The 17023-nt window shown below is 43.6% G+C and overlaps 1 protein-coding gene and 1 pseudogene across 1 annotated transcript in view; both read left to right on the top strand.

Moving 5' to 3' along the window:
• The window catches only part of THPO (thrombopoietin), a 48917-nt gene extending 35520 nt beyond the window's left edge, over window positions 1-13397 (top strand). The window contains exons 3-4 of the mRNA XM_040349780.1: window positions 8738-8824; window positions 12847-13397. Of these exons, the coding sequence (XP_040205714.1) occupies window positions 8738-8824; window positions 12847-13188 (429 nt within the window). The 3' untranslated portion in view covers window positions 13189-13397. The remainder of the gene's footprint in view (window positions 1-8737; window positions 8825-12846) is intronic.
• On the top strand, window positions 768-944 carry LOC120938509 (annotated as a pseudogene).
• Window positions 13398-17023: the final 3626 nt, after the last annotated feature.

The raw sequence follows: 17023 nt of genomic DNA, 5'->3' as shown, positions 1-17023 counted from the left end.
CAGCCAGGTGCATGTGCCCTAACAAGCCAGTTCTACTAAGGCAGAAACAAGCAAGCATCTACAAACAGCAGTGCTCCACTCCAAACAGACTGAACAAGGGAAACTATTTCTCCACTCAAGTTTTTTATTCCCAATATGTTCCCTACTCTCTCTATCCTGTAATATGCTCTCTCTACCTTGCTTTTTTCACTCTCAGTTCATGTACCCTTTTTTAACCCCACAACATATAAATATATATTTCCCCAATTCCTACCCCACTTTTACTACGCTCATTTGCCCTGCTAATTTTGAATCCACATAATGATTTAACCTCCAGGTCACTGGATTGTGGGTACGCATATAAACCTCATTCACATCTTACTTCTGTTGTCTTCCTGCATCCCCTAACTTCTAGGGAGATTTAACCTAATCTTGGCCCTCTGCTATCTTTTACTCCCACACCTAGCACCCTCCTTCCACTGTCAGCAGCTACAGACCACACTCTCTAATTTCTGTTCCCCTGCTTTCAAAAACAAGTTTCCCCTAAATTGCCTGTATTGTCTGCAACAAGTTCATCTGTGTCCATGACCTTTTGTTTTCCAACTCCCTTAATGTACTTGCTGTTACTGAAACCTGGCTTCAAGGGTCTGAGTTTGCCTCTCCAGCTGTCCTCTCCCATAGTGAGCTCCACTCGACTCGTCCCCCCCCCCCCCCCCCCCCCAGATTCAATGGGATTCCTACACCTGCCTATTTAGCCCTCACCTATTTTGAAGATCATTATATATTTTTTTTCTACCTGGCAGGTGAGACACCATGATCATGAAGGTGGTTCTCCCAGGGCGAGGCTCGGCCATTGCACTCTGGCCGTGCTGATTGTGGTGTCTTCCCTGTCGCTTCTCGGCCTTTTGGCTAGGATCGAGTGTGGTATCTGTTCTTATCAGTTGTCAGTGGAGCGCTGAAGCACCTCCTACATCGGGAGGGTGGATGCAATCCAATGACGTCATTGCACCTGGAAGGATGGTTTCAGCAGGGACTACGCCGGGCTGCCCGACAGTTACTGGGGGCCGGCCCATGGTTGAGTCTGAGCCATCTGGAAGGGTGCTCCTGGTGAGGATGGGTGCTGCGTTTGGTCTTGGTCTTTTTGCCGAGTTCTAGTCTGGCCTTCTGGCTGGCTGGTGTAAGTGCTATCTCTGTCAGCGATCCGGTAGGAGGAGCTGGTACTGCCCTGAGAGTAGGACGGGGTAAGGCCATGCAAATCTGCTGGGTTGACGGAGGGTCTGGAGGGGCTAGTATTGGCGGAGGCTGCTAACTGGAGCGGCAGTTCTCCCCAAGAAAACCTTGAAGGGCTCTCTAGCTGGCAGGGGTGGAGGGCTGCACTGGCCGGTCGGGGGGTTGGATATGGAACGAAAAGCCTATGGTGCATGTGCCCCTGGAGTGGCAGTCCAGGGGTATCTGAAGATCACTGTGTGTGAGGGACACATTGATTTAAGATACCACGGTCACTGCACCAGATACACGCTTTTTTTTAGCACCTGCCTCCTGAGTCGGGCCTTTTGGCTAGGACCGGAGGATTTTTTTATTCCTGGCCGGAGGGCCTGGTCATTGTTGAACACGATGACCACTTCTTCACTCTCCTCTCCACTATCCCTTTCCCCCACTTTATTTAATTTAAGCCTATGTTTGTCACATTTTTGTCTTTTTTTTTGTGCACGTTTTGTGTCACTGTGTGATTAGTAGGGTGCGGGTCCTCGGGCCAGCCCTGAACGTCTTGGGAGTGGGTGGACATGGCCTTCTGGCTTAGTTCACCTGCTCTCATGGGGTCTCCCTTTGGGGGAGCCCCACCTAGTACTGGGAGGGTTCTGTTTCGGCAGTCCCTCCGAGAAAGTTGGGTCCGTGTCGGCTTCGGTTGCTCGGACCACAGTACCTCAGTCCCTCGTCTGGAGCCTAACGCCCCGGGGGATCAGGGTTTGGGTCCCTCTTCACAGGAGGACCACTTGACGTTGCACCCGTCTGCACGTTTTTGTGAACACTCTTTATGTGTGTGCACATTTTTTTTGCACCGGGTGGAGTTTTTTTGGGTGTGTTCACACGCCATAGGCTTTTAAAAAAAAAAAAATATTATATATTTTTTTCTACTGTTTCACTGAGTATTGTTGTGATTTATCGTCCTCATTTATCAACTTCTCTCCTCTGAAATGCCCACTATTATTTTTGGTGACTTTGACATCCAACACCCTGGCTACCACTCAACTTCTCAACCCAATCTCATCTTTTTCACACAATGGACACACATTCCTACTTACTCTAATGGCAACACCCTTGACCTTAAATACTCCCCCCTCTCAACCTCTCCAACACCCCCTTTCCTCTTTATGATCACAACCTTTTCAGTTTCATGCTATCCTGTCTTCAACCAGTAAACAGTTACTAGTAGAAACCTTCACCATTTTATCACTTCTTTTCTCTACTGTACGACCTTCGTAACAAAATATCACCTCTGCCCTGCCTTGACCTGGTCACTTCTGTCTACAACAACACACCCTCACCCTGCTTGGACACACTTTGCTTCCCTCATTCACTACACAATGAATTTGGCCTTGACCACTGCAACCCTGGCAGAAAGCCATATATCGCAAAAGCCATGCAAGTGTGGTGTAAAACTGAATCCATACAAGACTTCACCTTGTATATGAACCACCAACTATTAATTTACTATTGTCATGGTAAACACAATTAGATAAGGGTAGGTACATCGTACCATCATCCCTCTTAAAATTTTACTCCAAAGGCAAATTTGTATTCCACATATACCATGAGACTATTACAGTGTTCAAAAAACATCCAAAAATATAAAAAATAAATACCTAAAACACAGTGCTCTTACTACAGTTTTTTTTAAAACCTCAAAACAGATTAGGTCTTTGCACAGTGAACAACAAAGCATCAGTTATTTACATCTAACCACCCTATTAACATAGGTTGCTTCCAGTCTTGTATGCAGTTTACACAAAGAAAAGACTCTGGATAAAGTTGCTCTCAGTGTCACTAATAAAAGTGTGGAGTGGTGTGCCCCCTGGCTGCAAGTAGCTGGCACTTCTCGAATGATATCCCAGTAATTTCGCTTTTGGAAGGCAGGAATTGCATGTAGGGCATGTTGATGTAGGTCAAAAAAAAGCCTTGCTACTTGTGTCATATGTTTTTTTCTCAATTTTCCTCCTACCTATCTATGCTCTCCTTTAGACCCCATTTACACCTGAGCATTTTGTAGCTTGAAGCCTCAAGCTACAAAATGCTGGAGGGGAAAAAATCTATTATTCTCTATGGAGATGGTTCACATCTCGACTCCAAAACGCCTAAAGCCAGAAGCTCTAAAACGCCTGAAGCCAGAAGCTCTAAAACGCCTGAAGCCAGAAGCTCTAAAACGCCTGACGCTCAAACAAGTTCTGGGACTTTTTTTTAGGCAGATTTTGGCATTTTTCTGCTTTTTACATTGGTGACCTTTTGACCTGTACAAAATCGTGGCAAAAAACGCTGCAAAAGTCGCGGTAAAATCGCACGACTCATGCTCAGGTGTGAATGGGACCTTAGTGTCCCCTGCAAATTTATTGTCACCTCTCCTCTTTTTTCTGTAAATGAGTCCTTGGACTCCTATGCTCTATCTACACCTTTTTTCTTGTTTAGTTGATAGCCATCCATACCTTTCAATGCTATTTCTATGCTGTTAAAAAAATCTCTCTCTCTACTCCTTAGCTTACCTCTTCAGTCTCCTTGCACATCACTAATTTATAGTGTTGCACACATGCCGGTATCGGTGCCGATATTCATGCAAATTCTCTGATACTAAAACTGATACCTTCAAGTCCGCAGACTGTAAGACCGGGTTCACATATGTGCAGGGAAGGTTTCATTGCGATTAATAAAGATTAATAAAGTGCAAATTTCTAAAATGTATGACACTTGAAATCACATCTGAACTGGACAAAAAATTGTACCTGACTCTTTAAAATAACCGGCTCCAAAGAATGCTGGTTTGGTTCGCATGTCATATGAATCAGATGTGGTTCAAAAAGGCATCCAATATGCATATATGTGAACCGGGGCTAACTGCCGCCTTGAGTAATAATGTTTTATTGGTCTAAAAAACTGTCACGTGACACTAAAAATAGGTATCGGTAATTGGTGTCAGCAAGTACTTGTGTCACGATCAGGAGTAAGGCTCAAAGACCAGTTGCTATAGCAATAGCGGAACTACCACGACCAACAGGATAGGTGCACAGGCAGTCACCCTGGCTCCTGATCAGGGATGGACTGGCCATTGGGACTACAGGGAGTTTCCCGGTGGGCCGATGGCTCAGTGGGCCGGCTTCAGTGACAGCGGACCGCCGCCCCCCTCCGCCCGTCTGTCTCTCCCTTCCCGCCGTGCTCATCTCCTCTTCTTCCCTGCAGCGCTCACCTTGGGGGACAAAGAAGCAGGGGGGGGACCGAAGGAGCAAGGGGGATGACAGAGGAGCATGGGGGAGGGGACAGACAGCTGACTTAACAGCTATGGCCTGGGAGTTTTCACTTCTGCCTAATCTTGTCCCATAAGGGGGGGCACCAAACTGATTTTTTGCCCCGGTGAAATAATGTCTAGCTTTCCCACTGGTACTGCCTATAAGGCCTTGTACACACGACCGAACATGTCCGCTGAAACTGGTTAGTCGGACCAGTTTCCGCGGACATGTCCGACCATGTGTAGGGCCTACCGGACAGTTTTCCGGCCTAGCGGACAGGTTTCCAGCAGACAAAAGTTTCTTAGCATGCTAAGAAACATGTCCGCTGGAAGCCTGTCCGTCGGACATGTCCGATGGTTAGTACGACTCATCGGACATGTCCGCTGGGCCGAAATCCCTTGCATGCGTCGAAGTGATTCGACGCATGCGTGGAAGCATTGAACTTCCTGGGTCGCGCACGTCGCCGCATCATCGTCATCGCCACCACGTCACCGCGTATTCTGTCCGCGGGGAATTTGGTCTGATGGTGTGTACCCACATCGACCAAAATCCCCCAGCAGACATGTCCGATGAAAACGTTCCGTTTTCATCGGACATGTCTGGTCGTGTGTACGGGGCCTCAGAGTACCAGTACCAGACATTCTACTCTAATAAAGTAGAATGGCTAGTGGCTAGTGAAGGGGGAGAGGGGGTGCGGGTGGCCGAGGGGGGGGGGGTGCGGGAGTTGTTCGGCCACCATGGGAGAGACCTGTCAAAGTGGGCCAGTCTGGATGAAGTCCAGGGCCAAATTTTTGTCCCAGTCCAGCCCTGCTCCTGATGGTGGAGATAGACAGGGTGCTGCCCAGCATCTCAATTAACTCAGCGAGAAGAGTTATTGCCAGACACAGCAGAGGTCCCAGGTTCAAGTCTAGGCCCTGATAACTTAGGAAAAAGTATCTGTACCTCTGCCCGGTCTTAAGAAACTGGTATCAGTGCATTGCTACTAATTCACTAACATATTAGCAAGAATATCACTCCACTTCCTAAAACACAGTCTTTATAATACTAAGCTCATTTATCCCCACCTCCAACTTTTCCATCGAGAGCCATAGCACAACTATCGTTCCCCCAATCCCAGGCAGCGAGGTGTAATGCTGGATTCTGACCTCTCTTTCCATCTATTCTCTATCCAAATCTTTCTGCTTTTGCCTATGTTCAAATACACAATACTACCAAAAGTATTAGGATGCCTGCCTGTACACGCTCATGAACTTTAAGGCGGGGTTCACACTATTGCTTCTTTTTCACTTCCTCCCATGCTCTCCCCCCAGAACTTCTTCAGAACCTCTCCCATCTTCTGGAACTCCCTGCCACAATCTATCTGGCCATTTCCTACTTTGTTTGCCTTTAGGGGATCCCTGAAAACATATCTTTTCAAGGAATCCTATTCCGCCTCTACCTAAACTGAACTTTTACTTTCTCCATCAATTCATCCTCTCACATCTATTACTTTTTGAATTGCTTGTCTATCCCCTTTCGATTGTAAGCTCCCAGAAACATGGCCCTCGCTTTTGTTTAGTAACTGTACTGTCTCCCTTTTTTTTGTAAAGTGCTGCACAATTTGTTGACACTATTTAAATTCTGTATAATACACCTTAATATTTATCTTACAGAATATCTTAAATGTACCCTTTCACTGACCTAGCTAAAATATCCATTATTCAGTCTGTAAAATTAGATACTACAAACCTTTTCCCAAGATTAGAATAAACACTATGATGTTGATTCATCACATAATTAGATTATGTCGCATCAACTCATCATGTTATTATAATTACATTAATAACTTGTCAAATTAAATTATAAAACATTTTGTTGCAGAGGTGTATAAAATTGTGTAAACAATTAATTACCTGAAATAAACAAATATGGAATCATAAGCATGTGTTAGTATATTCTTCAGAAATAATAGGAGACTGTATACTGGATTTATTTTAACTTAGTTTAGAGGTCTATTTATAAAACATTTAGCCTGTTTTTAGGCGCATATTAGTTTGTGGGTCTGGCGCACAGATACGACGGCGCACATTTGCACTTACGTCGGCGTAACTTGTTATACGTCGGCGTAAGTGCTTTGTGAATCTGGGCCAATTTCTCTATTTTTTTCTGAGATTAACGCCTGTATTGTGAGCTCCATCTAGTGGCCAAAATGCAGTATAGTTTTCTGAAATACCTCAATTAGAAAACTATACCCCATTTTGGCCACTATTTGAAGCTCACAATACAAGAATTAACTACTTCAGCCCTGGAAGGATTTACTCCCTTAACATCCCTGGTGGTATGATTATGTCAGATTTTTGATGCTGAAAGCGGTACAATGTTTTGCATGGAAATTTAAAGTTTTTTATCGTAGGCCTGTACTTTATAGAAATAGCTCACTTAAATCTGTCCAAACAAGAGTCTAGTCGACATCCCGGGTATGATAAAGTTTGAAACACGAAATCATAAATTATAATATAATAAATAACTATAATAATTATAACAAAAAATATAATGTACATGGATCCTGCGATGCGATCCCAATTCTGGCTCGGGGATACCACTTTTGGTAATGAAAATTCACCCTGAGCCACACTCGGGAATACCGCTAAGGAGGTTAATGACCAGGACATTGTTTGCGAATACAGCACTGCATTTATTTAACTGACATTGTGCGATGTTGTACTTAAACAAAATTGGCGTCCTTTTTTTCCCCACAAATAGAGCTTTCTTTTGGTGGTATTTGATCACCTCTGAGGTTTTTATTTTTTGCGCTATAAACAAAAAAAGATCGTCAATTTTGAAAAAAAAGACAATATTTTTTAACTTCCTGCTATAATACATATCCATATACATATCCATATATATATATATATATATATATATATATATATATATATATATATATATATATATATATATATATATATATATATAAAATTATTCATCAGTTTAGGCCAATATGTATTCTTCTACAGTGCACTTGTTTGGTAAAAAAAAAAAATCGCAATAAGCGTATATTGATTGGTTTGCGCAAAAGCTATAGGGTCTACAAAATAGGGGATATATTTTGGGACTTTTTATATTGTTTTTACTGGTAATGGTGGCGATCTGTGATTTTTAGTGGGACTGCGACATTGCGGCAGACAAAACTGACACCAAATTACACTTTTGGGGAGCAGTGACATTATTACATTGATCAGTGCTATAAAAAATGCACTGATCAATGTATAAATGACACTGGCAGGGAAGGGGTTATCACTAGGGGGCGATCAAGGGGTTAATTGTGTTCCCTGGGTGTGTTCTAACTGTGTGGGGGCTGGGCTGCCAGGGACAACAAAGAGATCGCTGTTCCTAATCACTAGGAACAGCAGATGTCAGAGTTGTCCCCTGTCTGAAGCAGATCGCTGTTCTGACTATCCTCACCCCGATCGTGGGTGGCCGGTGGACATCGAGTCAGCAGGACCCGCGTGCAGCGGGTGCACACCCACAGTTTCACATGCACAGGTCACCTTGTTTATCAGTGGAAAGTTAAGTCTAAACATTGTATCACATTGACTTGTACATCAAAAGAATAAACTTCTGTATGTAAATTAGGAACGTTTAACCACTTCAACACCAAACCTTTTTCTGACAGCTCTTTTCAAGTTAAAATCATTTTTTTTGCTAGAAAATTACTTAGAACCCCCAAACATTATATAATTTTTTAGTAGAGACCCTACAGAAAAAAATGGTGGTTGCTGCAATATTTTATGTTGCACTGTATTTGCGCAGCAGTCTTTTTAAATGCAATTTTTTTGGAAAAAATTACTTTAAGGAATTTAAAAAAAAACTAGCCAGTAAAGTTAGCCTATTTTTTTTTTTTTTTTTTTGTATAAATGTAAAAGATTTTACGCCGTGAGAATCGTGAGAGAATCGTGATCTTCATTCTAAGCAAAAAAATTGTGATTCTCATTTTGGCCAGAATCGTGCAGCTCTAATTCATACCCCTTGAAATTTTCCACATTTTATCATCTTACAACCAAAAATGTAAATGTATTTTATTGGGATATGAAGATCTCAGGTAAATGCCACAAAGAGCACAGTGATCATAGAGAAACATTGAGAATGAGATAGAAAAATCTAGGTGCATGCCATAAAAGGGAAAACATACAGTATATGCTGTTCAATAATATTACATTTCCAAGACCCATGTTTAAATCAAATCTGTGTTGATATATTGAACAAGAATCTGCATTTCTCCTCAGGCTCAGTGCACAGAACAAACCACATTACTAGTTCCAATTACTCTTCCAAGTGTTGAAGTCAGAATTACAGAATGGCAGAATATGACGGTGAGTAACGTCAGTGATAGAGACAAGTTACCAAAATGATTTTACATTTTTTTTTCTTTTTCTAAATGTATTCACACAGTGGTAATCCTTACAAAATATAACAGCTGCTAGCACAAGCCATTTGATACATGGAAATAAGTTTGAAGTGGTAAATTCAGTAAAACCTTGGATTATGCGCATAATTCATTCTGGAAGCATGCTTGTAATCCAAAGCACTTGTATATCAAACAAATTTCCCCACAAGAAATAATGGAAAATCAAATGATTTGTTCCACAACCATTTATTCATAATTTCTTCAGTTTATAGTCCATATAAAAAGATCATAGCAATGTGATAGGCTGTGTAACCATAACATGTACATCCACAAATGGCAGCCTCCACAAGGGGATTAGAAACAAAATCCAGCAGGAGATACAGAGTGTAACAGAGAAGAGAGACTCTAAGGCCGGGTACACACGGACAAACATGTATGGTGAAAGCGGTCCGTCGGACCGTTTTCACCATACATGTCTGCCAGAGGGCTTCTGTACGATGGTTGTACACACCATCGTACAGAAGTCCGCGCGTAAACAATACGCGGGGCGTGTCCGCGGTGTCGCCGCGTCGATGACGCGGTGTCGCCGCGACAATGACGCGGCGACGTGGGCGGCCCGCCTTTAAAATGCTTCCACGCATGCGTCGAAGTCATTCGACGCATGCGAGGGACGGCGGGCGCCTGGACATGTACGGTAGGTCTGTACTGACGACCGTACATGTCCGAGCGGGCTGAATTCCAGCGGGCTGTTTTAAAACAAGTCCAGGAATATTTGTCTGCTGGGAAAAGGCCCGGCGGGCAAATGTTTGCTGGAATTCGGCCCGCTCGCGCCCACACACGACCAAACATGTCTGCTGAAACTGGCCTGCGGGCCAGTTTCAGCAGACATGTTTGGTCGTGAGTATGGGGCCTAAGTGTAGCAATATTGTTACATTTAATGAAGGTACAACAATTAGTAACTCACATGGTTGATGATTAAAAGAAGCACATCTAAGTATGCAGGCATCCAGGGTAAAGCTGTCCACATAGACCATCATCCTCACCGCTGGCTCTCACCGCTGTCAGTCTGCAATCGTGACCGGGAAGTCTATCCTGTAGTAGAGCGATCTGAAAGCGAGGCTTGAACTGCTCGTGGAGCCAGGGCCGTCTTAATAGCATCATGGGCCCCTGGGCAAAGTAATGCTTTGGGGCCCCTACAATGGAGGTAAACAGACAACAAGTAGGTAGGAGGCAGACAAGCAGAGCTTCCCTTTTGGGTGGAGCTCCGCATTAACTACATGAACAATCATTCTGTACAGCAAAGAAACAGTCGATCCATCCGTCTGGCAGATCAGATGAAATCGGACAGGCAGTCCGTTTTCATCCGATTCCCCCGTAGAGGAGAGCAGGGCTCTAACAGGTCCGTCCCTGCACAGTGTGCAGAGACGGACCTGTCATCCGTCTGCTCAGCGGGGATCAACGGAGCGATCCCTGCTGAGCAAAGGGTCCGTACACGGACAAGCCCATGTGAAAGGAGCCTAAGTACTTTTTTACCACAAATTTTCCTTTTTACTGGCTTTTTGATAGGATGCATAAGCTCCATGCACACTGAAGCTGATAAAAGCTATAAAAAAACGCCTTTCAACGTTTTTAACGTTTTTGCACTAGCTTTAATCAGCGTTTTTCAGTGTAGCTTTTTTTCAATGGATTAAAAAACGCAAAAAAAACGCTGGCACCTGCGTTTTTGAGCGTTTTTAAGCGTTTTTCAGAGTTTTGCGTTTTTCAGCGTTTTTTCCTGCCAAAAAACGGCACTTAGAACGCAAATTTTGAGCGTTCAGAAAAAAGCCAATAAACTCCAAGGCTCATTAACACTAAAAAACGCCCAGATGTGCATGGGCACATAGGCTAACATAGAGTTCAGTTTATGGGCTTTAAAAACAAAAGCCAAACGCCAATAAACTGCAGTTTATCAGCTTTAGTGTGCATGGAGCCTTAAGGTGAAAAAACACAAGGGTTTACAACCCCTTTAAGTGGAAAAAGGTTAATGACCCCTGCGCTATGCCTTGGGAACAAATGCAATGTGCACAGGAACAGCATTTATATTCAACAGATTGCTTGAAATTGTTGCCCGTGGTTGCTTTTTATGGATATTTTTCATTGTTTGTTGAGTCATTATATGGCTAAACTGTTAGAAGTGGCATTGAAGGGTTATAAAAAGACATAGGCCCGGATTCACATATAGCGGCGCATATATATGCCGCCGTAGCGTATCTCCTTTACGCTACGCCGACGCAGCGCAGAGAGGCAAGCACTGGATTCACAAAGCCAGTGCTGCCAAAACTGCGCTGGGTTTCCTAGGCGTAAGTCGGCGTATGTGGAAGTGGGCGTGAGCCATGCAAATGAGGCGTGACACCATTCAAATAATGGCCCGAGCGCCAGACATATACGTATAACGAACGGCGCATGCGTCGTCCCGTGGACGCATCCCAGTGCGCAAGCTCAGAATCACATCGGAACTACTCCCCAAGATACGCCGGATCACTGCCTACGGCGTGAACGTAACCTACGCCTAGTCATATTCACGTCCTACGTAAAATACATTGGCTTGTGTTCCCTTTGCATGGATGCTGCTGAGTTACACCTCCTTTATGGGGCATAACTTTGCGCCGGACGTATGACTTTACGCGCACTGCGTCGGATGGACGTACGTTCGTGAATCGGCGTATCTCCCTCATTTGCATATGTGAATAGAAAATCAATGGGAGTGCCAAATACGACCAGCGTAAATATGCGCCCACTCTACGCCGGCGTAGACAAGTTACATCGGTCGGATGAAGCCTATTTTCAGGCGTATCTTAGTTTCTGAGTCAGGCACACAGATACGACGGCGCATATTTGCACTTACGCGGCGTATCTCGAGATACGTCGGCGCAAGTGCTTTGTGAATCCGGGCCATAGTGCTGATTAAAGTGCCTTTTTAAGATATAACTCATCAAGCTATTTGCAATATGTTTGTTTTGCCTGGCACAATTGCTATAATACAAAAAAATATAAACTATGTGTAAATGCTATGTACTGTAGTGCTTGTTCAGCTGCTAATGACAGGGAGATTTCAGTCATTAATCTGATTACCAAGCAATGCAACCTACTGAAAGCAATCAAATTTGTTGTGCAGCACCTGGGCATTGCATATTTTTTCTTCTCAACATTCACCAGGCTAAAAACAATGAGGTTGATTTACTAAAACTGGAGAGTGCAACATTTGGTGCAGCTCTGCATAGCAACCGATCAGCCTCTAGGTTTTTTTTTTTTTTTTTGTCAAAGCTTAAAGCGGATGTGCCATGGGGAAAAAATATTAAAAGCCAGCAGCTACAAATACTGCAGCTGCTGACTTTTAATATTAGGACACTTACCTGTCCTGGAGTCCAGCGCTGATCGCAGCAGAGCACGAGCGATCGCTCGTCTCTCTGCTGCTCCCCCCGCCATCCACACTGAGGGAACCAGGAAGTGAAGCGCTGCGGCTTCACTGCCCGGTTCCCTACGGCGCATGCGCGAGTCGCGCTGCGCCCGCCGATTGGCTCACACGCTGTGTGCTGGGAGCCGAGTGTTCCCAGCACACAACGGGCGACAGACGGGAAGTCCGAAAAACCCGTCTTTCGCCCGTAGCGTGGCCGGAAGTGGGTGCAAATACCTGTCTTTAGACAGGTATCTGCACCCCCCTCCCCCCTGAAAGGTGTCAAATGTGACACCGGAGGGGGGGAGGGTTCCGATCAGCGGGACTCCACTTTAGGGTGGAGAACCGCTTTAATTGAACAAGCTGAAGTTATAAGCTGATTGGCTACAGAAAATGTCTTTAACTGCATGTGCTATGGTTGGTTCCTGTGAATTATACAGCAGTGCTTTGTATCCGAATACAGTATTGATATTTAAACAATTACTTATCATTAGGGATGATTTTCATGCTCCACTAAATATTGCCATTTTTATAATTGCTCTTTCATTTTGTAGGCAGCTCAACAGGGGACTAAGGTCGTCTCACACCTGAAACATATTCTGAATGTCACACAAAATTTGAATACTACAGAGTGTTTTTCCAAACAGCTAAAGAAACTTAGGCATAGTGTAAGAGAAATTCAAGGCCTTGTACATAAAGCATGGAGGTATGCAAACAACAACACTCATCTTAACCCTGAAGCAAACAATGGTTCGCACCATTTGGCAATCAGCAACTCTTCTGACATCACGGACATCTTTCAAAGGTTTTCCAAACTTCTTCAGGGTAAAGTGACCTTTCTTATGCAGACCCTAAGAAAAGGCAACTGCAGAGGATTCCTAGCGAACCATTTATAACACTGGTACCTGGATATACCTACGAAATCTGCAGACTGGAACTAGCATAAGGACACAATTGCATCTGCTCATGACTATTCTTACTTACACCATCAACTGCAACTGTTGACTGAATCCAGCCACGCAGTTCAACCTCAAGCTAGTAATATTGTCTTCAAGGAACCTTAAATTACCGTATTCATCGGCGTATAACATGCACCCTAACTTTAAGAGGGAAGTTTCAGGGAAAAAAACTTTCCATAGCCCCCTGCGTATAACACAGGGGGCACACTTTACCCTCTATTTTTAGGGTAAAAAAGTGAGTGTTATACGCCAATAAATACAGTAAATAAAAAATATTAACTGCTACTTCTTTAGTAAAGTTGGTCTTGTATCACATACCAAGAAATGGCATATATACTTGCTAAAGTCATATTTACTGAATATGTATTACCTGGATGATATCAATTCATATTAACATTCTATGGGGGTTATTTACTAAAGACAAATCCACTTTGCACTACAAGTGCAAACTACAAGTGCAAAGTGCACTTGAAATTGCAGTCACTGTAAATCCAAGGTGGACATTCAAGTAAAATAAAAAACAGCATTTTAGCTTGTACATGATTGGATAATAAAATCAGTGCAATTTCAAGTGCACTTTGCACTTGTAGTTTGCACTTGTAGTGCAAAGTGAATTTGCCTTTCATAAATAACCCCCCAATGTCATATAAACACTTTTTACAGAAAACAGTTGCTAGCGTTGTGATTATTTGAGCTATCCAGAAGTTCAATGTTTAACCGTCTGGAATTTTACAAAGGCCTTTTATAAAATGGATTTAATTCTAACATTACAGAGAAACCTTGCATTAGTAGCGATCCTCCCATCAACAGGTTTGATGCTATGGTCATAACCACCAGATATTCTGCAGTTGTTCCATTGACACACACAAAGACTGTTGTGCTGTCAGTTGTATTCAAGAAGACTATGTTGCAATGCATCAAGCATTTAACGTTTAAATGTATTTAATGAGAAGACTTAAGTTATTATTACATGACGAAAATATGTTTTTGCTATGATTTGTTAACATTGTAGTGTAAAAAGTTCACATCAATAAGAATTGCATTTCATTCAACCCCTTTAGCAAATGGAACAGTTTAAATAAAAACATACATTACTGTAAATGAAAGAAGTGTCCAAATCCACATGCAATAACTCCAATGCATGGTTTGACTGGCATTCGCTGTGTTTGTGGTTTTGGTGAACTGGGGGAAGTTCTGACAGTAGGGAAAAGGGTTTGCACTGGTGTTAGAAGAACAGGATACAAAATAGAAAGGGCAAAGAAAAAGGCAAAAAAAAACACTGGGGGAGAACAAGGGAAGACTAAGGCTGCGTACACACGATCAGTCAAAACCGATGAAAACGGACTGAAGGACCGTTTTCATCGGTCCAAACCGATCGTGTGTGGGCCCCATCGGTCAGTTAACCTTCAGTCAAAAAAATTAGAACTTGCTTTAAAATTTAACCGATGGACACCTAACCGATAGGTCAAAACTGATCGTTAGTATGCAAAAGCATCGGTTAAAAACCCACGCATGCTCAGAATCGTTGACGCATGCTTCGAAGCATTGAACTTCGTTTTTTTCAGCACGTCGTTGTGTTTTACATCACCGCGTCCTGACACGATCCTTTTTTTAACCGATGGTGTGTAGGCGCGGCGGACCATCAGTCAGGTTTATCGGTTAACCGATGAGAACGGTCCTTCGGACCATTCTCATTGGATGGACTGATCGTGTGTACGCGGCCTTAGAATAGAGTAAGGAGAAAATATGAATCTAAGCCTAGGTTCACACTGGGCTGCAGGAATAAAGCCATGCGAGTTCAGCTGAACTCGCACGATATCACTCCCACTTGTCAGTCCAGATTTCGGGACAGATGTCAATGTAAATGGCGGTCCGAAATCGCAAAAAGTAATACAGAAACTACATTTTGAAATCGGTGCAGCGCCGCAGATGCGGTGTCGTACCGATTAGGACGGTGCCATTGCCGCTGATTTGACATGTCAAATCGTACCAATGTGAACCAGGGCTAAAGGTTATATGGCAAAAAGTGGACTGCACCGACTTCAACTGTGCTGATAGATACAGAGGGAGTTAATTTACTAGGTCACTTTCACACTGAGGCGCTTTACAGGCATTTTAGCGCTTAAAATAGCACCTTCAAAGCACCTATAAAGCGCCTCTCCTGTCTCTCAAGTGTGAAAGCCTGAGTGCTTTCACACTGGAGCGGTGCGCTGGCAGGATGCTAGAAAAACTCCTGCAAGCAGCATCTTTGGGGTGGTGTGGGAGTGGTGTATACACCGCTAATAAACTGCCCTGCCCATTGAAATGAATAGGCAGCTCTCCCAAAGCACCTGCAAATCGCTTCGGCAGTGGCGCTACATGGGCGTTATTAACCCTTTCTTCGGTCGCTAGTGGGGATTAAAAGCACCTCGCTAGCGGCCCAAAAACTGCTGCTAAAACTACGGTAAAGCGCTGCTAAAACTAGCCAACGCTCTCACCGCCCCAGTGTGAAAGTGGCCTAAAGGCAAAAGTGCAAGTCCAAGTGCAGTTGCTCCAAACCTTAGGAAATGAGGTAAAGCTTCACTTTGCAAAAAGTACCCAATCACGTGCAAGTATTTTGGCTAGCACGTTGTTGAATGATGGAAGTCAGCAGAGCTTTTGCTCATTTATTAAGCTCTGGAGCAACTGCTCTTGTAGAGTGCCACTGCAATTGCAAAGTACGCAGTGTATTTGCCTTTAGTAAATCAACCCCAGAGACTCCAATGCATATAATAAACAGTGAGGATAGATGGATAGGAAACATCATAAGGAACATGGTAAGAAGTATGAACGGAAAGGTGGGGTGAGATAGAAACATACACTTGGTGAGAAGAAAGATTGCTGCAGTGGGTTGAATCAGGTAACATCATGTGTTATATTCTTCCTGCAATTTTTGCATATGTTGTGATCTGGGGTCATTCACATAAATTCACTTTGGCCAACAAAGTATATGCTTTGCAGGGATACTGTTTGTAGACTAACCAACACACCAATTTGACAGTGTTCAAATATAATGCTGTTAATGGGAAAAGGTTGAAGTGATACCTACACAGATGAACCACATAAACCCTTGCTGCTAAGAGGAATCACAGATGTACTTCATCAAGCATGTAAAAAAAGATAGCAGCTGGGCTCCACCACATTTCTCCTTCGCATGCACTGCTCAGGCTGGGTTCACACTATTGTGAATTTGATGTGCGTTTCCACGCATTCATTTTGCATGTCAGGAGATTGCGACCAGCTCTCTATGGAGCCTGTTCACACATCTCCAGAGTGGCTCCGCGGCGAATTGCACAGGAGTCCTTTGCATCTTTTGTTCCATTTCAGGTCTAAATTCAGCCAAAATTCGAGCTGAAATCGGACCTGGAACGGTGACGCACAGGACCCCTGCTGTGAGCCGCTCCATGCTGCGGTGTGAACCCAGCCTCAAAGTAGAGTCTAGGCTTATTAGGGTACACCTGTTTTCTGCTTTTTTAGAAAGAGGGATGATGAAAAAAACTTTACAGGGGTCAAAACACCGGTAAACAATTCCAAGATTTCTTATCCGGTTGTGCACTTTGGCCACTAGGTGGAGCTCAAGATAAAATTTAACAACACTGACATTAGACATATTTAAAACCTATGCTGGAGGCATGCCAGCCTTATTTACCACATTCTCTAATATTTATAAGCACCTAACTCATAAGGAAACCCTCATCTAAAAGAGAAATCTACAGCAACACCGCCAGCAAATTTCTGCTTGTTTACCATCTGA

This window comes from Rana temporaria, chromosome 4 (assembly GCF_905171775.1).
Source record: "Rana temporaria chromosome 4, aRanTem1.1, whole genome shotgun sequence".
In the NCBI taxonomy this organism is placed as follows: Eukaryota; Metazoa; Chordata; class Amphibia; order Anura; family Ranidae; genus Rana; species Rana temporaria.
The sequence above is the reverse complement of the archived record's forward strand: the minus strand, read 5'-3'. Positions and strand labels throughout refer to the sequence as shown.